General features: G+C 35.2%; 1 protein-coding gene across 2 annotated transcripts; it reads right to left on the minus strand.

The window, feature by feature from the left end:
- Nucleotides 1–1,890: 1,890 nt before the first annotated feature.
- LOC145983022 (solute carrier family 35 member F5) lies at nt 1,891–24,710 on the minus strand. Of its 2 annotated transcripts, none has more exons than XM_083116302.1 (11): nt 24,556–24,710; nt 22,343–22,501; nt 21,469–21,606; nt 20,613–20,669; nt 16,959–17,069; nt 16,342–16,494; nt 14,402–14,584; nt 10,073–10,226; nt 8,499–8,658; nt 7,788–8,033; nt 1,891–4,317 (listed from the first exon to the last, which is right to left on the minus strand). In XM_083116302.1, the coding sequence occupies exons 1-11, from the start codon at nt 24,595–24,597 to the stop codon at nt 4,248–4,250; spliced, it is 1,473 nt and encodes a 490-aa protein (XP_082972428.1). In that variant the 5' UTR covers nt 24,598–24,710; the 3' UTR covers nt 1,891–4,247. The 2 variants fall into 2 exon arrangements, with proteins under 2 accessions (XP_082972428.1, XP_082972429.1); XM_083116303.1 differs by having other exon boundaries at nt 24,397–24,705.
- Nucleotides 24,711–25,550: the final 840 nt, after the last annotated feature.

The raw sequence follows: 25,550 nt of genomic DNA on the forward strand, positions 1-25,550 counted from the left end.
CATGTAAGAACATGGATCAGACCTACCATGAAGGACACAGCTTAAGTGTTCTCCGTTTGATATCTGTGCATTGTGTAAAAATACAAAAAGACCTAGAACTGTTCATCAACAAAGTGATAGATGTATAGGGAAAGAAAGCAAAGCAAATCCCGTTTCTATCGAAATAGTAGACTCGAGTCTAAACTTGAACAATGCGAAAATATTTTCAATTCAATTTGAATTTTATGATTTGTAAAGTAATACAGTGTGTCTACCAAAATAAGAAATCCAAAATTCTTGACTTCTTTTTTCTCCCTTTTTCTAACATTTACTTAATATATATTTTTATTAAATGAAAAACCCTACCACAAGGCCGGTTAAGATAAAAACTGAAGCTGTACTTTAACAAGAGATTCATACTTGCTTTAATTATTATTAATGCATGTAAAAATTAATGCTCCAGACTTCATTCTGGATGGGGAATTGCCACATTACTTCATTTAATATATTTACCCATACAAGAATGTAATTCCTAAGAAACAAAATGAACAAATCTTAACCACAACTAAATACAATTTTAGCTTCCCAAATATTCAATGTTATCAAATCCCAGTAGAAGTATGTAACAATGTAAATTCACTATACTGCAAAAAAATAGCAAAAATTCTTGAGCACAAGCAGAATTTTTTGACTGGTAGACACCCTGTAATAATAATAATAATACAAGCTTTTATGATTGAAGGTCAAGAAATGAAATCTTACTACGGCCCCTTGGCCTTGGAGTGGGCGTCCTCCCAAAGCAAAAAGTTTCATTTGCACACTGCTTCTGTGACAATAAACTTGTGCAGAAGAACTAATGCAAGTAAATGCAAACTTTCTCAAATGATACGAAAAATGTGTGGCAGTACAATTAGTCAAAAGTCGTAAAGAAAAAATGTTAAATAAGAAAATACATAGACATCCACAAATTCATAAGTAAGTTTGGGTATGGATTCCTAGATACGAGGCGTATTCAGAAAGTAAGTACCGATAGGGTGTAAGAAATAAAGTAAAATAGTTTTGTACCTTTTTTTATTTGAATTGCATTCTACAGACCTTAAACTACTTTTCTACGTAGTTTCCACCATTTTTCAAGCATTTGTCATAGCGTGGCACTAGTTTTTGTATCCCATCGTCATAGAATGTTTCCGCCTGTGATGAAAGCCATCCATGCACTCCTGCTTCGACGTCATCATCCTCGTCGACACACTGACCACAATTTTCGATTCCAGGCGATACGTCACAATTTCGTAGAGGACTGTTTTCTTGAAATTTGTGGAAATTCCATGGAAAGCGACGACATTGTGAAGTGTCTGTTTTCACGAATTTCCACGTCGACCACACGCACCAAATCCTCGTCACAACAGATGGCCAACCGCTCCTTGGCTCATCGTGAACTGTCTCACGACTTTCTTTAAACATAAAAAAAAAAAAGACCTCTCACAGTTGACGGTGGATGTCTACCGGTTTCACGTTTCTTGCATTGAGAAAACGAAACACAGACCGGACTTCACAGTCGGCGGGCTGACTGATATTCTTGAACATTTCAAACCTTCATGAACCTACGAAGAAAAAGCATGACCTGCTCCCACGACTGCCTGTGGCTTACTAATCGATGAAGGATGTCAGCGAGAACTCAGCGCTACAGCGGCAATATTTGCCAACGGTACTTACTTTACAAATACGCCTCGTATTTCACATGCACTTTGCAAATCCAAAAACATTAATTAATTGTACAAGTCAAGCTATATTTAATGTCACATATTTTATTACTTACCACTGTTATTTATATTTACAATAAATTATTTTAAAAGGTTAAAATAAAAAGTCATGTGAATAAAATAAGTTCTTTATAGAAATCACTGTACAATGCTGAAATTAAAGTTATAATTGTGCAAATTGTATATTTTATCCTAAACTAACAGGAGATAGCACATGATTTGAGACAAAAAAAATGCTAAATTCATGTAAATTACTTTCATGTATGTAAAAGAAACATAAGAGTACAAGAGTAAATCATTTTGTATTGTGTATGATTATGGTAAATTGCAGAAAAAATTAAAAACGTGATTAGAAAAAAAAAACAACAAATAAATATTTTAAAAGATCTATTAAAGAGTGACATAACACACAGGTATATATATTGATATATATAGATATATATATAAACACGATGGTAACAATTAACATGGAAAAATATATATATACTTGTAACATTTGCAACATGAAATGCGAAAAAAAAAAAAGATCTTTGCGCCTACACTTCCATTTTTTTACTATGTGACTAGAACAAAGGAACTACTGCCAATAATTAAAAAAGATTGTATATGAAAACCAGCTTTTAGACTTTGAAGTAAATCTATTATAGACTAATTTCTTAAATGCTGAGTAAAATCACAGATAAATCTTACATGCATCTCCCTTCCCAATATTTGGTCATTATGCACTTTTTTGTAAAATCTATATAGATATAGAAAAACCTTCCTGTCACACAATGTTCTACAGAACTAGGCAGCCTTTTGCTAAAAATTTCTAGCAAATAGTCTCTACTAAATATGTACAACAAAACATCTCTATTAAAATGTACCTGCATACGTTTGTTCAATCACAGCTAATAGAGATTACATTTTAAGTACACAATTCTAAATACAATCCATGCAGAAACTGGCATCCACTCCAATGTTATAAGTAACTGAAAAAATACATAACTGTTCTATAAATTTATTATCTATAATTTAACTTTTAGTGGACAGAGCCTCGCACGTGTGTCTAGCCTCTCTGGATGGGAACTTTTCAAAATTGCCGCAATGCATAAAAAAATTAATAGCTCGAGAACTAATTGTCGTAGAGAAATGAAATCTGTTTTGTTTTCTTTCAGAATGACTGGGCTTGTATGCATTGAACCTTCCAATAATGAAAGTGAATGGAAGAAGAAGAAGAAGAAGATATATATTATTTGGAATGCCCTTGTGTCCACCACAATAGACCAAAGTAAATAAAAAAAACATAGTATGCAGCAGTGGTACATTACTAGAATGCAAAGTTCCACTGAAAATAGCATGATACTTCTTGGTGAAAAATGTAATAACAACGGGTAACAGTGGCAGTGTTGCCAGCTTACAGGAACAATTTTGCTTCTAGTGTCAACTCTCTAGAAGCTGGATGGACCGAATTTTGAGGGAAGCATGACAAAATACCATTTTTGAGGGTATGTAATGCCAGTCTCCTAGTTTTGAGGGGGGGGATAGAAATTACACCATGTTTTCAAAAATTTCAAAAATGGGACATTTACTTCTGGACCCCTAATTGTCACGTGTTGTTAATTATTCTCTTGTTTTCATTATTACATGTAAAACTTAAATATATCAGGAAAAAGAGGTGGTTAAGGAGTTATAGCCAATTTTATAAGATCTGTTAATTGAATTTTAAGTCAACTTTATGCACAGACCTACAGTTTAAAGTGGGATCCGATCCACTGTGCAATGAGCCTCCACCAGGAATCGAACCTGGGACCCCTTGATTAAAAGGCAACGACATTACCTCTATGCAATCGGAGAGGCCTCCGCTAGTTAATAAAAGTAACAGTGTATATATTGTTCTGTAATTTGAGTACTTCATTTCTTCATATGTATTGTACAAAAAAGACAGAAATGTGTGTAGTTTTCAAGAAACAGCACATTAATTGCTAATCACGAAGTACTGGGAAAACCATTTCCCGCCCGTCCACTAAAGGTTAAAACAGAAAATTGTCCCCTATTTAATACACCACCGCAACTAAGTTGGTGCATCTAACACAATAAAAAGCCCCTGAAATCATCATCCCTAAGAATACTATGAATACAGTCAAGTTTCTGAAACATTATTACTGTCTCAATATAAAAAAAAGAAACACACGTATACATACATACATTTGCACACCCACACACATATATACATGATTGCCCATATAAATGCAATGCTTCGCCGCAAAAATACCCAAAGCTGATTTATGACAAGAATGTTTAAAAACAAAGCAATGGTAGTTGTAATAAAACTAACAAGTTTGTATCAGTCTAAAATTTCAACCTAAGTAACTTATCCATGCCACAACAGACTTTTTTTATTTTAAAAAAAGGAGGCAGCTTTCAACTTCATAAACTGTTTTCATGGAGGGCAACACGTCCTCTGATTCAACAAGAGTCATACAAGCAGAAACAAAGACGTTCACGCAGGGTCTCAGAGGTGATGTTTTAAGCTTCGTGGTCCCCAGAATTGATTCCAATCAATGATTCAGTTTGTTCACTGTCCGTTTCTGGTAACCTGGAGAAAGAAAGCGAAATGCAAAAAACACTGTGCATTTACAAGTAAATAAACCTCAACAATATATCGGTACTCTATTGATATCAGCCAATTTACATATATCAGTTTATTAGGTGTGTGCAGGATCCCGAAAAGTTGGGACCAGGATCGGAAAAAAAATTCTCATCCTAATCCCAACTTTGGGAAAAGACTTCCCAATTTTCCGAGCAGGCGGGAAATACAGAGGTCATTTTAAAAAGTCGTTAATTTACGATGTTTTCTGCATTGTAAGTGCCTGGAACTTAACGGAAATTGTTAGTTTTTATTCCATAAATGCAAAAACAATCATTTAAGGTGAAAATAACACGTAGAATTTGAGATTTCCAGAACTTTGGGAAATTTCGAACATATCTTGTGCTGAAAATTTCCCAACTTTGTCGGGAAATTGCAAATTTTTCCAGTCTCAAATGTCTGGATTTAAAAAATTTCCCGTCCCGACCAAAATATCTCTGTCCCGCACACCCCTACAGTTTATGGATAAAATTACCGATGCAATATACCTATAAATATCTTATTCACTGAGGAGTAGCGAGTCTAACAGTGATAGATTAATCAATCTCACATTTTTCATTATAGATAACAATAATTATTGTCCTGTTCGAGTCAATGCTCATATATGACACACTTTCTTTCATGCGCTTCTCAGGCCCTCCTTATGATCAAGGATTAACAGGCAGAATGCAGGCCAGCTCCTACTCTAGCAGGCTTTTCAACCGCCTGACCAGTTCCAGGTACAGACTGCCACAAAAAGGAAGACAAAATATCTTTATTTCTACTTGCCCCTCCCCCTCGACTCACTACAATGTTACAAAGGTTGAAAGACCATGGCTTCAGATACTCTAGTCCATCACCTATAGGAACCAATGGATTCCCCCAAAATTCACTTTCATTTCGACCAAGGAACTTGGGGTCAATATTTACACTGCAAATCTTCCACATGATAATTATGCATATAGTACGATATACTTGATTGGCTTCAAGTTTTATTATTTATGAAATGGGTAAGTATGTATTTTGCATGCAGGTAAATTACTGGAAATATTGTCTTTTTTTTCAGTATGGTATGTATTTAGAATCCTAAAAAGAATTTTAGGATTCTTTAGTCTAAATGAAAATAAATGTCTGATGAAAGGAGCGTGTGTTCTCCAGAAACATCACAACGAAAAACTGTTTTCTTATGCTTGTAATAACCGTAAACTACAGGAAATAATTCTAAAAAAAATTAAATCGCTTTTCTAATTAATTGCAACAGTGAAGCTTAATAGTTTATACTATCTACTATAACGCCAGATTTTGTAAAGTAAAACTTCTTACATGATTCGATATTTGCAGAAGTGGATACAGACAAATAAAATTCATGTTTCATGCTAAATTATCACTCCCATTGAAATAGGTAAATCGTTTTGTCTGCCTTGAAACAACAATGAAATCTTTCTATTTGTGCATGTTGGGGGGAGGGAGGGGGGCATGGTGCTTTATGCTTTACCCACTATCAGTTGCTGCCCCAACTGCCAAGGTCACTGCTTATTGAGTACAATAATTATTGAATAAGTATATCATCTCCATCCCTACTTTTTAGAAAATAAATGTCTAAACACGCAGCTTCTTTTACATCTTGTAACATGCAAATATTAAGAAGGTCAATGAACAATTTAGGTTCTTCCAAGGATCTACTGGATCGGTAGAATATCTGTTACCGGTATGGGTAAATTTTATATTGGCACTCTTTCGGTATTGACAAGTATTTCAAATTGGTTTATCGCTAATACAGGGTAAGTCAAAATGATGATGGACCCGATTACAGAAATTTATTCTGTGAAATCTAATAAATGTATGTTTTTGTGAGACATGCGCTTCGAAAGGTAAACTTTCAAAGTTTAGTTTCCACACAGTGTTTCCACTTTCTACCGCTAGGAGTCAGCAGCGAAGCAGGAAAATGGCATTGACTGGAGAACAGAGATCTTTCTGTGTGCTTGATTATCATGCGAACAAGTCTGTGATTAGTGTGCAACGGCATTTCCATACCAAATATCGGAGAGAACCACCTACGGGGAAGGCCATTCGTAAGTCCACCTACCGGGCAGCGAGAGAACTTCAACTTCCACAGAAAACTGTCTGGCGGGTTCTGCGGAAACGTTTACAAATGAAACCCTACCGCTTGCAACTAGTTCAAGCCTTAAAAGACACTGATTATGCTTTGCGCGCATCCTTCTGTGCTAATTTCCTCGCATTAATGGAAACAGGTGGGTTCTCTGAGAGGTTAACTTACAGTGATGAAGCAACTTTTCACCTTTCAGGGAAAGTGAATACACACAACGTAAGGAGTTGGGGAAATGCTAACCCTCATGAATTTGTGGTACATGAACGTGATTCTCCCAAAGTGAATGCCTTTTGTGCCATTTCCCATGAAAAGATTTATGGGCACTTTTTCTTCCATGAATGTACTGTGACAGGACTTCGTTTTCCTTGATATGCTGCAACAATGGCTCCTTCCACAGCTTGCAGCGGATAGCGCAGATTTCATTTTCCAATTGGATGGTGCCCCTGCGCATTACCATGGCAGCGTTTGGGACCATCTCAATGGGGCATTGGAACAACGTTGGATAGGCTGTGCATCTCCGGAGGATCAACCTCTACTTCATTGGCCACCTCGTTCACCCGACTTGACCCATGTGATTTCTTCATGTGGGTTTTTGTCAAGGATCATGTTTACGTACCACCACTTCCAACAACATTGGATGACCTGCGTGCCAGCATCACAGCAGTTATTGCTGATATTGACTGCAACATGCTACACAAGGTTTGGCAGGAGATAGACTATCGGCTTGATGTGTGCCGTGTTACGCGAGGTGCTCACATAGAACACTTGTGATTTGTTTGAAAAAACTTTACAAGTTTAACTTTCTTAGCACATGTCTCACAATAACATTTGTTGATTATATTTCACAGAATAAATGTCTGAAATTGGGTCCATCATTTTGACTTACCCTGTATATAATGTGGAAGGAGACAATAAAGCCTTGCTCCACAAATTGAAAATTTATATGTCTACTGAAGAAAAAGTATGCCACAAACTACACTTTTGCCAGATGATGGGATAAGATAGCAAAAGGCATTAGCCAAACTATTTTATCTAATGGCTATTGGTATTTTCTCCCATAATGCATTACGCAACTAATGGCAAAGTCATTTAGCACCATAATTTTATTCATAAATTAACTGAGGTTGCATTCAAATATTTGCACAACATATCATGATGAACATTATTGCACTGTATGTCAAAATTTCTATTGAGTGGACAAAAATGAAAGAAGGGGTATAATCTGAAAAAATAACAGTGTTTCTTAAGAAAGTACCGTAACCACATTAAATCAAATGAAAGCCTTATATAGATCTATATAAGATAAGGTAATAACACCCCCATAGCATACCTGATGAATCTTCGTTTTTGACAAGAGAGATCATACACTTTCTTCAGACCTTCCATAACTGGATCCCAGTTTTCGTAATGGGCCAATAAAGTAACAGCGAAAAATGCTATGAACATTGGAACCGTTCCTAAGTAAAACATACACGAATACTGAATGTGCTTGAAGATGACATCAGCAAACATTGACATTGGAATTGTCAATCCGATAGCAACAGTAGCTATCAATGACGACGTCAAAAAACATCCCCTGAAAGAAAACAACTTTCTAACTACAAGAAAAACTTTTTTTTCACTAAATTAATTTGCTATAAGCTACTCCTATGTAGTTAATTCAGTTGGAACTAATATTCATTACATTATATTTTCTATACTTAATGTTTCAGCACCATGCACTTAATATATATATATATATATATATATTTAAAGGAAACTATTATATTTGAAGCAACAATAATTCTTGTAAAAAAATAACACAGAAAAGCTATTACGGTGGTTAAAATGTTGTATTTATTTTTTTGTGTATTTTATATTTTCATTCTCTTTTCTTTTTTTACTTCATTACTATCTCCTTTTTCTATTTCTGACTATTGTAGTTTCAAAGACAATTGACAAGAGTTTTTTTTTCTTTGTTTTCAGCCTAAAAATGAAAGTCATTATGTAAATTACACCAAATGTAATGTTTTAATTTAAAGGTATGTTCATGTATACTTACCATAACCACAAAACTTCTGATAGAACTGTGCCTATCAAACCATTTATTAGTAAAAAGGTCAACTGGTTTTTTGACGGCCATTCAAAATTTTCAAGTTTGCTATAATGCAAGATAAAAAATGCAGGCCACAATAGCAACAAGTTAAAAAGACCAACAAATCCTAGAAAAGAAAAAAAAACATGAATGATACAAATTTTATTCTCTTCTGAACATGGTTTAATTAAATATAATTTTGTTTCTGAAAAGGCAAAATTCAACAAAAATGTTTCTCCCTGTACATATAAAATAAATCAACACTAATATAAACAAATATTTCCATGGAAAAAAAGGTCATCATAATTAGAAAGAAACTACTATTCACTGAAAACTTTCACGAACATATTGAAATGTATTACTAGGGTAAATCAAAAAGTGAAATGTATTACTAGGGTAAATCAAAAAGTAAGTTACACCCCCCAAACAAACAAACAAAACACATTAGAAACAAAATAATTATTGTACAAAAATGTATGAACATTAACTTTTTTCGACAGTCACCAAAGTATTCCAAGCACTTTTTGAATCGTGTGACCAGTTTTTTTAATTTCTTGTGTGTAAAAATTCCATCCAATTTTAATTGAGTTGACTTTTGTGCTCATTGGTTAACAATCGTGGCACCCAGTGAGAGCACAGTTTACGATGCACCCAACTGATGATGAATCAGCATAGACACACTATCGTAGAATATGTTCAGTTCACTTGCAATCTCTCTTAATTTTCAAGTGGCAGGTGGCAAGGATGATTGCATTCACATGTTCCGTCTTGTCGATAGTGTTCACAGTTGCAGGCTGCCCAACACACTGTTCGTCTTTCACGTTTGTTCTTTCCTGTTCGAACATCTGGCACCATTTCCTGATCATGGGGTGACATTGCATTCTCACCATACACCTCGACAACTTGGCGATGGATTTTACTCTGATTATGCCTTCGTGTCCACAAAAGTCGGACAACAGAGCGCACCTTAATTTTGGATGCCACCTCAATACGATGTGCCGTACTCATACGGTGACTACTCTCACATTAAAGCTGCAGCATGGCTGCTTTGGGTATGGGGAGAATACATTCCGGACAGTGTTACCACCAAACGTGATTATTTTATCTCTTTTAGTACAGGAACAGGGCTTGGGTGCAACTTACTTTTTGATTCGCCCACATATATTTTGGTAACTCTTACATTACTTTTCCAAAATGTGAAAATTTGTATCACGGATGGAACACATGAAGCAAGACACCACCGTATCCCTGGCTTTGTATAGTATTACGCTCAACATTTTGCCATACTAATGTGTTAAAATAAACAAACACTTTCTAAAAATAATATCAATAATCTTGGACATTTAAGCAATTTTTAGTTTTGCTTTAAATCTGTAATTTTAAAGTTTTGAACCTTCACTTGCAAATCTGCATATCCAACAAATATAATTGAACTCCATAATATTAAATTAATAGGAACACTCTCCAGAACTGGCCAGTTGATAGAATCCACTCTAGTTTAGTTAAAAGGCAAGTCAACAATATACCACCAAGGAACTTACCAAAAAACATAGGAATGTCCATCTTGTCTTCGTGATCTACCTTTCTTCTTAAAAATACTAGGTATCCAGCATAAAAAAATGCACTCACCAGGGCTAAAATAGCACCTGCTGGAATTTTAGTTTCCAACTTAAGATCAGACACACTCACAAGAATCTGAAGGGTAGGAGAAAAAATTGAAATGAATAATTTTTGTAAACTTATTTGATAGTTAAATATTGGGTTGGCAACTAAGTTCCCGCCGTTTTTTTTAATTGGAAAAATCTCTATGACATTAAATACGTTTGGCACGAAGGTGTACATCATGGGAAAGAGAATAATATATTGTTCTACCTAAATTTATGTTTCTTTGTTACTAAGACACATTTTCTTGTTATTTACAGATCATTAAAATGGAATGTCAAGTTGAGAAGAATGAGCATTTTCGACACCTCCTCCTTTTTGCCTTTAATCAAGGTTCTAAGGCCGCAGAAGCTGCTCGCAACATTTGTGCTGTGTATGGAGTGGGTGCTATAGCTGAAAGAACCGCCCGTGATTGGTATGCGAAGTTCAAAAAAGGAAATTTTGACCTCAAAGACGCATCTCGTTCTGGCCGTCCAGTTGAGTTCGATGAAGAGCGATTGAACCACCTGTTGCATGAAAATCCGCATCAAACAACAAGGGAACTGGCAGAGACAATGGGTTGCTCCCACACTACTGTAGAGAAGCATCTTCACTCGATGGGAAAGGTTCAGAAGTGTGGAGCATGGGTGCCTCACACTTTAAGTGTCACCAACAAAAATCAACGAGCCACAATCTCCGCTGGTTTGCAACCCATGGACACAAGGAACGATTTCTTCACCGAATCGTTACTGGCGATGAAAAATGGTGCCTTTACATGAATATGAAGCGGCGTAAGGAATGGCTTACGATCTCTTTCAAATGCTATGCGGGGAGTTTCGTTCAATACTGATGCAGAATTGAGAGCTTGGTTGGATGACTTTTTCGAGTCTAAACCACGTGATTTCTACCGACGAGGTATTGAAAACCTTGTTGAACGTTGGCAAAACGTTGTAAATAACACAGGAGAATACATTATTAATTAACTACTTGTATCTGTTTATTGAAAACTAACCTTTCAACACCTTCCTTAAAAAACGGCGGGAACTTAGTTGCCAACCCAATAAAAGATTCACTATGGTCTCTTGATATGATGAAACTGAATGAACTAGTTCAATAACTCTACAGAGTAAACACTGTAACACTTAAACTGAACGTGCACAAAATTAAACAGAAAAAAAGGACAATACATTAATAATGTATTTGCACATTTTATTATTTTTACTCACAATATTTCAATCATAAAAACTACAGAGGAATAACACTAATGCAGCACTCAGCAAAGGTGTATGAGAAAATATTAGAGAAAAGAATAAGGGAAGTGACAGAGCTGAACATGAGAGAGGAACAGTATGGATTTAGAAGATGCAGATCAACAGATCATATTCACCATAAGGCAAATGCAGGAAAGGCACTACGAGTATGGAAATGATATGATTATGGCATTCCTAGATATAGAAAAGGCACATGATAGCATGGACAGAACAAAGATTTGGAAGGCTCTAAGAGAGAAAAGAGTCGCAGAAGTGATAGTGTGTAGAGTGCAGAGCACACACAAGGCCAACCAGAGCTGTGTGAAGACACCAGTGGGAAGAACAGAGTGATTCAGTATAAGTAATGGACTAAAACAGGGAAGTGCTCTTTCCCCACTGCTCTTCATAATTACAATGGATGCAATTAACAAAGAAGTGGGGAAGAAGATAGGAGAGGAAGAGATGAAGAAGACCCTGTTGTTCGCTGATGACTTAGTAATATGGGGAACAGGGAAGAAGTACAGAGACAGCTTGATAGTTGGAATGAGGAAATCAGAATAGCAGGAATGAAATTCAGTGCAGAAAAGAGTGAGGTGCTAATAACAACAAGAAACAGAGCCAGAAATGAACCAAGAATATAGATGGACACGGAAGTGTTGAGGGAAGTGGAGAGCTTCAAATATCTAGGAAGCATAATTGAGAGAAGTGGAAGAATAGATGAGGTAAACAGAAGAGGACAAAGGGCTGCTGGACTCTATCAAAGCATTCGAAGACTAATATGGAACCGGGATGTACCTATGAAATGCAAGAAGGTAACATAACACATACTACGTATGTGCCAATAATTACATATGGAGCAGAGACTTGGACAATGACAGAGAGGGAACAAAAGAAATGGAGATGAAATTTTTAAGGAGTATATTGGGGAAGACTAGAAGGGATAGAATAAAGAATGAGGAGATCCGACAAGACAGTGGGTGTGGTGAAGTTTCAGTACAGGATAGATCAGGCACAGATGAGATGGTTCGGACACATGAAGAGGATGGATGCAGAAAGACTGCCAGTAAGAACTTACAATGCACAAGGAGTGGGAATAAGATCAAGGGGGAGACCAAGATGTCGGTGGAAAGATGAGATAGCGGAGAGTGTTAGGAGACGAGGACAAGATTGGAATACCGTGGAAAGAGAGGAGTGGTGAAAGACGAGGAAAAAATGGAGAGGTTTGACTTCTATGCCGACCCAGCCAGAGGCAGGAAACTGCGAAGGATGATGATGATTTCAATCATAAAAGCTCACTGGCATGCAATTCAAACAAGAATATATAATCACAGACTACAAATTTAAGATGAAGAGAATTCTTTCCAGTAGTTGCAGTAGTGCGTCTAAAATTAGTAAATTTTTACAACTTTTCACATAATTTAAAAAGAAAAAAACACATTGTGTACTGATTTTGGTTAACACTTTGTTACTGTTCTGAATGTATTGGGTTATTTGGGTTCAGGATGTAACTGTCATTTGTTTTATCAGTATCATTGAAAGCTTGTCGACCAGGTGTTGCTTGTGTTGAAAAACTATGTTTCACTTGTCAATAGATGCTACACTTTTAGTAAATTTCATTGTTGATATTCTGTGTTGTTCCACATTGAGTAGTCAAGGGAGAGAGGGGGCAGTGCAGAGTAGATTTTCTGATGCTAGTTTCAAAGTGTAAGGTTTGGACATTCAGTTGGTAGTGTTACCAGCCATCAGTATGACAATTATGCCTGCTAGTCGTTATCAGCCCCCCCCCCCAAAAAAAAAATATGCCTTCGATCTAGATTTTTGTTCATCTCGTTCTATTTTTGCAATCCACAAACACTCCTAGAAAGAACTACCACTCACGAAATAGTTACCGCGAGAATCCAATAAATAGTCGCATACCATTTTCAATTCTTTGTCTGTCTCTGTTTCTGTGCAATGAGGTGAAAAGGGGAAGAAGAAGAACCACACTTTTCTCGGGTCAATTTGACATTTGTGTGGTGAGCAGACGACAGGACTCACCCCCTCCAGCGACAGTCAATGGGGAAGGGAAGCCCAGCTGTATGTACTACTGTTACCAACTTAGTATTTTGGAGCAAGGTTTGTCCAAATCACGAATTGCACCAAGGAACTATCTTTTTGTCTAATGCCTAACTGGTCTCATTTGTAGTTAAAATCAGCCTTGGCTTTGCGGTCTACCTCTAGTTGCATCACAGAAATAGTCCCCATTTTATGCGGGATTTAGCTCTTTTCTGCCAATCCAATGTGACAACACTGGCATGAGTCCGGCAGGCCTCACCGGTACCTGGGCCCCTAAATAGGCATATAAATAACCCCAGAGCACACTTGCCCCAAAGGCTTTCCCCACTCTTCCCTTAGTTACCTCTTTAGGGTAGCGGTACAGCCTCCCTCTTCGCTTCTCTCGGCTGCAGAAAAAAATGTCGTCTGCAATATCTACTCAACGGCAACGCTATTGGTTAACGTATTTAACAATCTTGTCATTTTATTGAAGCAACTCTTAAATTCATTACATTTTGCTGTTATCTGGGGTAACACCGGTTACATGCACGCCACGCCACTGGGTTGGTACTAAACATGGTATTCAGAGGGTGACGGGACAATTTGAAAGTTACTACAGAAGTACTGTATCACATATATTCAAAGCAAGGATTAATTATTTTCAAAAAATGTATTTCGAATAGTAATTTTGTTCATTTCAGGAATTAAATTTAAGAATTTTTTTCTCTAATATTACACAATATTATTGTATTGCTACTATCACACTGAATTATAATGTGTGCATAACCAAGGCTTAAAAAAGATATGTCTATGGAATGTCTGTATCTAAGTTAAATCCAAAGTAAGAGATTTCCTCTTTAATACGAATCAATTTTGCAAACAATTTTATTTTTCATTGCAAGTACAATTATAGCTAGCCAACTTGAGTTACAAGAGTTAACTCACCATTCCACTAATACTGACGCACACTGCTACAAACTTTGATATCGTAAATTTGTCCCCTGTATTGGAAGGGAATAAAGCTGCCAACGCAAGGGTGAATAGGCTTGAGCCGGAAGACAGCACATTCACAACCCCAGCCTCCGTCTCCGCAAGGGCTATTTGGTATGTGTAATTAGCAATAAACCACTAAAAATATAAAAATAAACTGCAAATACTAAAACACACAATTGATATATGTGCTGAAAAATAGAAAAAAATATGATCACTCAAATATATATACACAGTGAAAGCTCGATTTTTTATTTTTCAGGGGACCACGGTGAAAGAACTTAAAATGCAAAGAAATGTAAAATCTCCCGGAAAATATTATAGAATTTTGCTCTATTGGGACCATTAAGAATGAATGTATAATGCGGAGAAATGTAAAACCAGGATTTCACTGCACATATATTTTTAAAAGACTAAATGCATTTTGTTATTTTTCAATAACAGATACAACTAGGTAACTTACATCTTCCTCCTTGAAATGAAACACACATTCTTTAAAAAATAAAGCAATTTCTTGTCAATGTAATCACCAGATAAATCTTTACTTTATAATGACAATTTGTTTGTCTCAATAGCAATGTATTTAAAAAATACTAATATCATGATTTTTTTAAACCTAGACTTGTATATTTATTCAAAATAGGTCTCTCTGGATTTTCAAAAATAGAAAGAATAAGCCATAGCGCAAGAGAAACCTGGAACATAGCATACTGGAATCTGTGTTTCTGACAAGTAACTTATCCTTTTAAGAATCTGCTGTTTACGTTTTTAGAACTACGCGAGATATTACTGAAGGCTGATGGTGATTTGGTTGGAAAATAAAAAATAATCAGGGTGTCTAAAATTTCATAAACACAAAATTCTGTTACTTTTCCAGGCCAATAACAAAAATTTTTCAGACCTAATCATTAAGGCAATAAGTGTAATCATCAGAATTAGCCAAAAAGTAGCAGAAATGCAAAGTAAAATAAATCATATAAGACATGAGTGAGTTACTAAAGATATATCCAAGTAACTTACTTGTAAATGTATACAAGTAAGTTTCGTGGATATATATTTAGTAACTCGCTTATGTCTTATATTATCAACCACGTTGATTATTCCCCTTAACATGAAAAATAAATCAATTCAATAAGTGTAGATGAACATGTCCAGAAGTAAGTCACAATACTGTAGTTGAACACTCACACTTAGATTCCCACTTAAACATGAAGTTAATATTAAAAAACTTGGTTAAGGGTTGGTTAACATGAAAGGAAACTCAACAGAAACTGAACTGTTGGATATTGAAGGGAAGCAAGTATCAGGGGTGAGATTTCCCATTGTATTGACAGATGTATAGCAAAGAACTCTTTTCTCTAAAAAATAACAATTATAGCATAAACAACACATAACTACAGTAAAATTTATAATGTAGGTATTAATGCTAATAGCTATTCTACCAAACATCCACCAATAATTGCAAGAAAGTGGTAAATTCCAATAGTAGACACCCTGATATTACAGGCTTAATTCTTTTTAAAAATACATTTCAGAAACATTATTTTGTTCCTTCCAAGAATGCAAGCAGCATTTTAATTAATATGGCATTGTTACTATCACTACGAATTATCACATGTGTATAATTAGATTACCCATCATCTGACATCCATTCTCTTAACCATCTTTATTCAAATGACACTTGTGAAGTGTGTTTTCACATAAAATCACCATAAAACAGTTTCATCTGATTTTGAGCCTTTTCATTCATTTTTCAGTAAAAATCTGAGCTCTTCAGCAATGTTTTTCCCTCATTTTGATCACACTTTATTGTAGGTTCTCACATTATATTACTATGATTTTGTCTCAGGAGTGATTTAACATTAAAAAGAAAAAAACACTTCACTGATACTCACCAAGACACAGAACATCAGAGCTACTTTGGCAACCTCCTGAACTGAAAACTTGTTAGCTGCTCGACGAGCTACTTCTCCGGCTCGGACACTTGCCTGATATGAAAGTCGTGCAATTAGTGCTTCTGTAGCATCTTCTTCAGACATATGACGGACCTAAAATTTAGTGCAATATTAAAAATTAATCATGAACAACTAAGGTTGTTGAACATTTTTAAGCACTTACAATTTTAACAACTCCAACTGGATGCCTTAAGTCACACCCCTTTTATTAGAGACTAGATGAACCCCAGAGTCACTCCATGCAGGGCATTTCTGGAAATATTCCCACTTCAAATTTGCAATTTTACATCGAATTGTAAGAATTTTAGTTATCTTCATCAGTAAGTTTTATATGTGCAACAATTTCTTATCGGTGCATACAGATGCAGAGAATTTGGTTATTGATACCACTCAAGATATATGAAGATAACTTACGATAAGAAGGTGCTGCGAAAGAAACAACATTTTCTTGATTGCAAATTTTCCTACATGCTGCTTGGTAAAATAAGAAGCAATTGTCAAAACTAAATTTCCAACATTTGTTACAAACATGTGGAATAGAGATGCTAATGTCTTACCTCCGCTAACTTGCTAAAGCGAACAGACTTCACAGATGATTCGTCACTTTCGGTTCCTGAGCTTTTGTCTCCATGTTCCGGGAACTTAATGGGGACAAAAGTAGGGTCACTCTGTATGGAATAAAGAATATGAAAGTGTAGGTCAACACAATTTTGCTCAACTGGTACATGAAATATTTTCAATGTGTTACTCGTGCAGCCATTATATGAACAACAAAACTAATATATTAGAAAAGATAGAATAATAAGTAGGGATGTATATTTTGTTTAGAAAAGCTATAAGTGCACTTTAGGAGGTGTTATATACAGTTTCTTATCACATTCATTTGGTCTCAACAGAGTTCAGAGTCTGAATTATCTTGGGTACTTTACAAAATGCTGGAACATGGAATAATTTTGTAGCAAATTATGAAATGGAAAAATTGATTTCTCTAAACAGGAATAAACTTTAAAAAATTGAAACAATTACATAAATTAGTATGAAAATATTATAGGGTAAAACTCATATATACTCTACACTGATATAGAAAAGGTAACATACAGTGGAACCTAGATTTTACGTTTTTGAGGGCTCATATTTTTTTAAAAATCATTTTAAAATGCGAAAATGTGAAATCGAGAAAAACTAAATATGCTGACCAAGGCAGTAATTTATTTTATTAGAAACATAAACTAAACGTAACGTTTCAACCTTCTAGCAAGGTCTTCTTGAGACTCTGTACTTTTGTACTTGATACAGAGTCTCAAGAAGACCTTGCTAGAAGGTTGAAACGTTACGTTTAGTTTATGTTTCTAATAAAATAAATTACTGCCTTGGTCAGCATATTTAGTTTTTCATAATCATGGACACAAGGCTTCAATGGTGTTATAAGTGAAATCGAGGAAAATTTTACATTTTGCTCTATTGGGAAACGTAAAATCGGGATTCAATTGTATTTGTCTTAATTTAAAATGCAAAGAAATGCCTACGGGGCCCATTTTGGAAGGATCAATACAAGTATATGGATCAATAGCAGCTTTAGTTTTAAAATAATTTTTCTCCTGCGTACAGCACTGTACTGCATTGCAATATTTGTATGTGAAGGTTATTAATGTTCCATTAAAACATAAACATTTATTTTGTGTAATACATGTAGGGATTACCACTATGTCAAAATGAAGATTTTTATTCACAATTACAATATCAAAATATAGCCAGTTTTCGTACCATTTGTCTATTACTCACCACAGACATGAGTATCTAACAATATTTCATCCAAGTCATGCTTATTTGTACAAGGTTAAGTCAAAAATTATCCGCACTTTCACCATAACTTTCTTAATGTTGGCTGCACTGCCTTCAGCGCTCAGTGCTAAAAGGTGGTACTTTTGTGGTCATGTGGCCAAGATTTCATCACAATCGCTCCACTATTATTTCTTTTGTTACAGAGTAAACATGGCCGCTCTACTGGCAGTGTGCAGCAAGGAAGCACAGAGATCATGATCCTATTTCTCTGGTTTGAAGGTGTGTCAGGGGCTGAAACTCACTGCAGGCTTTCAGTACAATACAGGGCGTAGAAGGGTGTATGAGTGGATCGAGAATTTTAAAAATGGCTAGACAAGCGTGAAGCACGAAGGGGGAGCAGGACACCCATCAACCTCCACCACTGATGGAAAGATTCAACAAGCTTGAGAGATGATTCTGACTTCATCAGATGTACTGAAAGCCTGCGATGAATTCAACCTGATACACCTTCAGACCAGAGAAATTGGATCACTGATCTCTGTTCTTCTTTGGTGCACACTGCCAGTAGAGCAGCAATGTTTACTCTGTAACGAGAGAAAAGAAAAATGGAGTGATTAATATCAAACCTTGGCCACGTAACCTCAAGAGTACCACCTTTCAGCACACGAGCTCTGAAGTCAGTGTGGCCAACTTGAAGAAAGTTATGGAGAAATTGTGGATAATTTTTTACTTCTCCTTGTGTTTTTTTTTCCCCGTAACTTTTGACCAATTTCAACAATAAGTATAAATGATGATTAGGAGAAATTGGTAAAGGAACACTCAAAGAATGTCCAGGCTAGGACTCGAACCTGAGAAGTTTAGTGGTGAGATTGAACACTTAAAGTACTCAGTCACTGAACAAGCAAATAACTGTTCCAGACCAAAAATCTCTGTAATTAGTAGAGACCGGATGTTAGGCAAAATGCCTATTCTTTCCTGTTAGAGATATGATGAAAACGAATGTTGCGAAGGCCAGGGGGGAGGGATTAGCTTCATTTAAAGGCAATTTAATTTTGCCTATTTTGCCTATATTATTTCATAAATGCCAGATATTGCCTATTTTAGGCATTTTCTTTAAAATTGGGACATGACTGAACTCTGTGCATACAATTTCCTGTTTCCAGGATTAGTTTCCGATGCTTCAAAGAAATGTAAAAATAACAGTTAGCGAGTTATTGCAGCTAATAAGGACTTGGACAAATTAAGGGCAATTCAACAAGTTCTGCAAGGTGAAAATATACAAACTGAGTTAGATCCACATGTTCTCGCGTGCTTTAAGTATGCTCCGGTAACATATGTGGAGGTTGAAAGATCTTTTTCAATTCTAAAAAATGTGTTATCCGATTGCAGACATAACTTGTCGGTTGATCACCTGAAGAAATACCTTGTTGTGATGTGCAACCGTAATTAGTGCTTCTTATTCAGAGACTATGAAACCGTACAGTACAAACTTGAAATGCATTTAAACAGTTTCTTAGTTCGAACTGCTGTGTGGAATATATAGTGTACATTTTTTAACTGAAAAAAACCCTCTGTGCAGTGATAAAGTATATATTTAAATAATTTGCGTACTGGTTGGAAGTAGCCAACAATTTCCTTTGTCAGACTATTGTGTGTAGCCATTATACAATGAAAAATTTTGGGCTGACGTGACTCCTGTTTGCAGTGATTTATTAAGTATAATATTGGACTGCTGTCTCTAATGATGAGCTCCTGGTTTATTTCAAGCAACTATAAAGAACGTACAGATATGTTTCTATATTATTTAAACACCTATTTCTTTTTGTACGTCTATCTTCATTATTTTGAGTTAAATTTAATTGCCTTTTTTATTGCCTATTTGTATTTTAATGCCTATTTTACTGCCTATTTTGAAAATTATAAGTGCTTATTTGCCTGCCTATTTTATATGTTTTTAGTGCCTAAACATCCGGTCTCTAGTAATTAGGCTACTTTTCTTGTGCATTAATTAAAAATACAATGCTATGAAGTCTGATTAATGGTCCATCACTCAGATCAGGGTGGCCACTCTAGGACCTTGATAAAATTCAAGTATAATTCCCAGTTTTCAAGGCAAACTTTACAAAAATTCAAGAGAATACAAGCAAATGTTTTCTCTATTTCTGCCTTACATATTACATTACACATAACCCCCCACCCACACTTGGATTAATGAAAGTTGCAATTTTTCACGTCTACGGAGCAAAATTCACGTAGAATTCATGCATATTTCCCAGAGCCAATAATACATGCTTAATTCCTGGAATTCCCAGTGAGTAGTCACCCTGCAGATGCAAAATACTACATTCACTTGAACCATAATATCAGAATATTTGGCAACAAATACACAGGAACAATAAATGCTAAGAAGAAGCAATACTTCAACTTACCAAACTTGTGTTTGCTTCTGTGTAAAAATTTTCATCATCTGAATTTGGATCAACAAACTGCAAAAAAAAGCATTTACTTTTAATTGCACCTATTCAGAAAAACACATGTAACTTACGTAAGTAAACAAACGAGAGAATCATTTTTCCAATAAAATACACAGAGCAATGCAACACATCTCTATTATAACTGGGCATAATCAGTTAATTAACATCAGTTAAGCTATTATCATTCTTCAGAATATTCTCTAAACATTTTATGTTTTGTAAAAATATCTTCTGCACTTGATTTTTATCTGGTTTAATTGCAATTGCCCATATTTTGGTAAGATTTAGGTAATATTTGAGTGGTTCGGGAGTAAAACTTGATAACACGGAAAAGTATGAAACCGAGAAAAACCAACTGATAGTTTGTCCATTACATTGTGGGTTATTGGTTATCCAGACGTTCGTGTGTTTTTCTGGCTATCAGCAGCTGCTGAAGGAACGTCATTCATTATTGTACAGCAACTGGAGACTGTGCAGCAAATGAATCCAATGTTAACTCAATTTTAGTGTGGGATATCAAGTTTTATTCCAGAGCCGCTCATTAAGTGTGTTTCAATTGTAAAACTCTTGGAAGATTCACATTTGTAGAACAGAAATGAAGAAAAAATGCAAAAAGTTGTAGAAATGTTTATGGTTGCATCAAAGTTCACAGAAAATTAAAACACTTTCATTCAAAATTAGTCAATACTTGCGTCTACTTCTGGGCTTAGTATTTCATAGATACAGCATCTAACATACTCTCCTACAATGCCAAACTCAGAAGTTAATGGCAACAGTCATAAATAAACACCGTAGCTAAAAAACAACTCACCATGTACGTAGTTTGTTTGTTACACTGTTCCCTCCATGGATGCCAAAAGAAGAATCCAAGTAAATATAGGGTAAACATTGAAGTTTTCATATAGGTACTGAAGAAAGGTTTCTTGTAATCAGCATTGATGTATATATACTAGAAAGAAAGGTGAAAAATAAGTTTAATTGATTGAATTATTGTTTTAAGTCCACTTTATGCACAGAAATGCTAATCGGGACTGGACCTACAGTTTAAAGTGGGATCCGAACCACTATGTGCTTCCACCAGGTATCAAACCCAGGACACCTTGCTTTATTACAAGGTGAGTATGCTACCACTGCGCCATCAGGGATGCCCAATAACTTTAATGACAGGTATATTTGTGTGATATGTGAGGGCAATAATATTTATGTTATGTTACTATTTTACAGTTAACACAGCACTGATGCACATCAATGCATAATTAAGTTATCAATTAGCATATAAAATGTTATACTACACTACTTTACAAATAGCTTAATTTCAGTAACACACAGATACCGAAGAGTGATACTGTTACCAGAGTATGGTGAATATTATCCTTATCAACATCAGAGTTTACACATTTAAATAAGAATTTGCAAATCAGAACGTTAAAAGTTTTGATAAAACAGCAGAATAGTTTCCCAACTGTGTTCCAATCCAAGCATATCAGGCCAATAGATATATGAAAGGTATCTATTAAGATATATTGTCCAAGATTATATGTATTTGAACTAAATACTTTATCTGATAGTCTCTACAATTTTCATATCAGTCAATCTACTAAATAATGCGCTGTATGAAACGTTGTAGGTTTCCTCTAAGTAAAACAAATTAACCACCTACAAAAGTTAAAATGTTATCAACTAACCTTGGTCAGCTCAGACGAAGCGACCCAAATGACATCCACAAGAAGAAGAACGAGAAGTCCCAGCAAAAGCCTCTGCGATTTTGTCATCATGCTTGTTGCTGAACCTAGCCCTCGGTTCACAGTCACAGTCATCTTGGTTTCATTGTAAACTTTCCGTAACTGCAACGCACATGAAAAAGCTTAGCAATCTTTGTAATTAGTATTACTAAAAATTGACACTGTTTAACCTACTGACAAAATATTTCTATTACATCCAAGGCTACAAAAAAATCATACAGCCATTTCCTGCTTAATGCCCAATGAACTGATCTATCTATATATAGGTAAATTAAAGTGGAAAATTGACAGAAAAATAAACTATGTTGGATCTATCTTTAAGCCAAAATGGAAAAAAAATGCAATAAATTTCCCAGTGTTTGTGCATATGTCGAATATTCTTTATACTTCCTATTTATATGGCCTGAAACTGTGTTTTCACATTAATGCACATTTGGCACTTCCTCCATCAGGTCTTAGCATCAAAGATAAAAAGTTGGCCAACAACAGAAAAAAAAATATTCTCTGAATGTGATGACGACTCTACATTAGCATGCAATGTTAATTGGAAATTATCCATTGTCTAGTGTTATAATAAACATAGTTAAAAGCACTAAAAAATGTCCAATTAACATTGCAGACTAAAGAATGTATTTTGAAAAATTTGACAATGTTGTAATAACTATGTTAATGAAAATTTAAATATTCATGTAATTCCATCTAAAAATGCAATTTAACCTCTAGCAGTACAAAAAAAAAAAAAAATGTTTCAAACACGAGAACTTATCCAATCATGGGTCAATGAATTTGAGGGACATTCACGAAGTAGCACCCATGCCCATGGAAGGACTCAATCTGAAACTCTCAGTACCAAGATTATGAATGTATCACACAAACTGGTGACTACTACAAATTGTACTATTATATCTACATTTGAAAACATGTCATTTTTTGCGAAAATCTGTGTCCGACACGCTGTTTCTGCTGCGGCCATTTGCTCTCTGCACGAGAGTACAATGTTCCGTGTGTTAAGATGACACAACCCCATAGTCAGTGTTTCAGCCTCGCCGTGTTTTCACTAGAACATGACGTGTCTAGTATTTTTAGTTTGTTTTTTTAACTATGCTTGCCTAACCTAACCTTATGGAAAATGGTTTTTGGGGCTAACGTGAATGGTTTTTGGGGCTAACGTCAATGGTTTGTGGGGCTAACGTCAATGGTTTGTGAGGCTAAGATCAATGGTTTGCAACATATTAGCATAATTTCAAATCCGGGCACAAAAGTATGTATTTTCCGGTGAACGAGGTTGCAACACTGCATAAATCGACAAAACACTCACACAACGTGCCCTGAACCAGTACGTTATCGCCGCCATAATGTGTTACAGAATCGAAATAACAAGTAACAGTAAAAATAGACATTATCTTAGTTAGAAATGCATTATTTCACCTTAGGAAATGTTCCGCATTCCAAAATTGTACGTTAGCAATGTAAAAAATATGATTTATAGGTGTTTCCCTTATACTATAATAGTACCTATCTTTCAAACTGCAAGTTGCTGCACATGAGAATTTAGCATGTATTACCTGCAGTGTTCAAAGTAGGAGGGAATGCTGCCCCCAATTTAGAAATTCTGCATAAGAATTACCCACTTATTTTATTGTCTTCATGTTGAACCATACAAGCATCTCCTCCTCTAGGAATTTCCACTACGAGCACTGATTATTTGGAAACAAATATGGGGGTTAAAAGCCAAAGCTGTAACCAATATGTGATTTCTAGAGCCATGAAAATTGAATGAGTTTGAAACATCAGTATTATTTACAAATCATTTATAGTAGCTATTGGAAACCAGTATACGGTCAACTATATAATAATAATGTTGCTAATAATATTCAGCGTACATATATACTGCACTTCAAACAAATTCCACTCCACAACTACACTCTCATTATACTGCACTTAAAAGCAAATTCAACTACACACTCATTTACCAGCACCAAAATTCAAAAACTTACTATTTTGAATGCATGACATAAGTGAATCTGCTTTAGAATGAAATTTACTATGCACTTTGCAAAGGAAGACGAAAAATATTGGTAGCTATAATTAAGTCAATATTTTTAGGCCTAATTCAATATGGTTGTTTTGAATGCATTTCCTTAGATTGAGCTCACAAATTCTTTGTTTCGTTGAAATCCACTGATCTTCTTCACCATTCTCCTTAGAATTTATTTATTCAGGAGCAATTGTCTGGTTACAACATACACAAATTCCTTATCAACGAGTCACACCTGTTATCTTGTGATCTTGTAATAACTGACACCTCGTTGATCGTAACGTATGCCTATCGGCAAAACAGTTCTGCACACACACCTCACCGAAAAGTGGAGTGCATGCAGTCGACAATATTATTACTTCGTTCTTCTTCTTCTTCTTCTTCTTTTTGTCCCTGTCAGCATTATCTTGTCGACTTTGGACATCGTTATTGTTTTTTTTTTTATTATTTCTTTTAATGTTTTCTTCTAAAGTTGGCAGTTAGTCTCACAAATTAATCGGAATCACAAATATATAACAATTATTATAAATAATTCACTTTTTTTTTGTCCATTTTGCTGTTTCTTAAAAATCACTTTATATTTCAAGTCTACATTTTCGAGAATATGCATACAGCATCCATATTAATGAAGGGGATAAATCTGTTAAAATGGATGATAGTGATATTGGAAATGGAATTTTTAAACGTTGAAAACCTTTGTAGAGTATGATTTGTTGATCTGAATAGATTGGACATTCTAGAATTAAATGTTGAGCATCAGGATTATTATTGCCACATTTACAATTTTCTTGAGTTTTAATTTTTATTTTTGCTAAATGTGCTGGTGTACGTACGTGTCCTGTTCTTAATCTATTAATAAAAACTATGACTTGCCGTGGGAGTGTGTATGAATTAAACCAAGGGACTTTAGATTTAAATTCTGCAATCCATCTATATGTGTTGCCCACAAACTTAAATTGATCTTTGCACCATTCATTCCATTGTTCCATAAGTTTGATTTTTACTCGTGGTAATAAATCAGTATACATTAACCTATTGAAACTTATGAGTTGTAAATCTCTGGCCTGTTTAGCGTATATGTCCACTCTATCATTTCCTAAATTAATATCATGT

This window comes from Lepisma saccharinum, unplaced genomic scaffold, assembly GCF_977018435.1.
Source record: "Lepisma saccharinum unplaced genomic scaffold, izLepSacc3.1 HAP1_SCAFFOLD_558, whole genome shotgun sequence".
NCBI lineage: Eukaryota > Metazoa > Arthropoda > Insecta > Zygentoma > Lepismatidae > Lepisma > Lepisma saccharinum.

Coding starts and splice junctions, on each gene's coding strand:
- LOC145983022 (XM_083116302.1), bottom strand. CDS start 24,597: ATGGTGAAGAAGATCAGTGGATTTCAACGAAACAAAGAATTT. Junction 8,034..8,498: donor TCAGAAGTTTTGTGGTTATG/GTAAGTATACAT, acceptor GTTTTCTTTCAG/GGGATGTTTTTTGACGTCGT. Junction 4,318..7,787: donor CAAAAACGAAGATTCATCAG/GTATGCTATGGG, acceptor TTCTTTCTCCAG/GTTACCAGAAACGGACAGTG.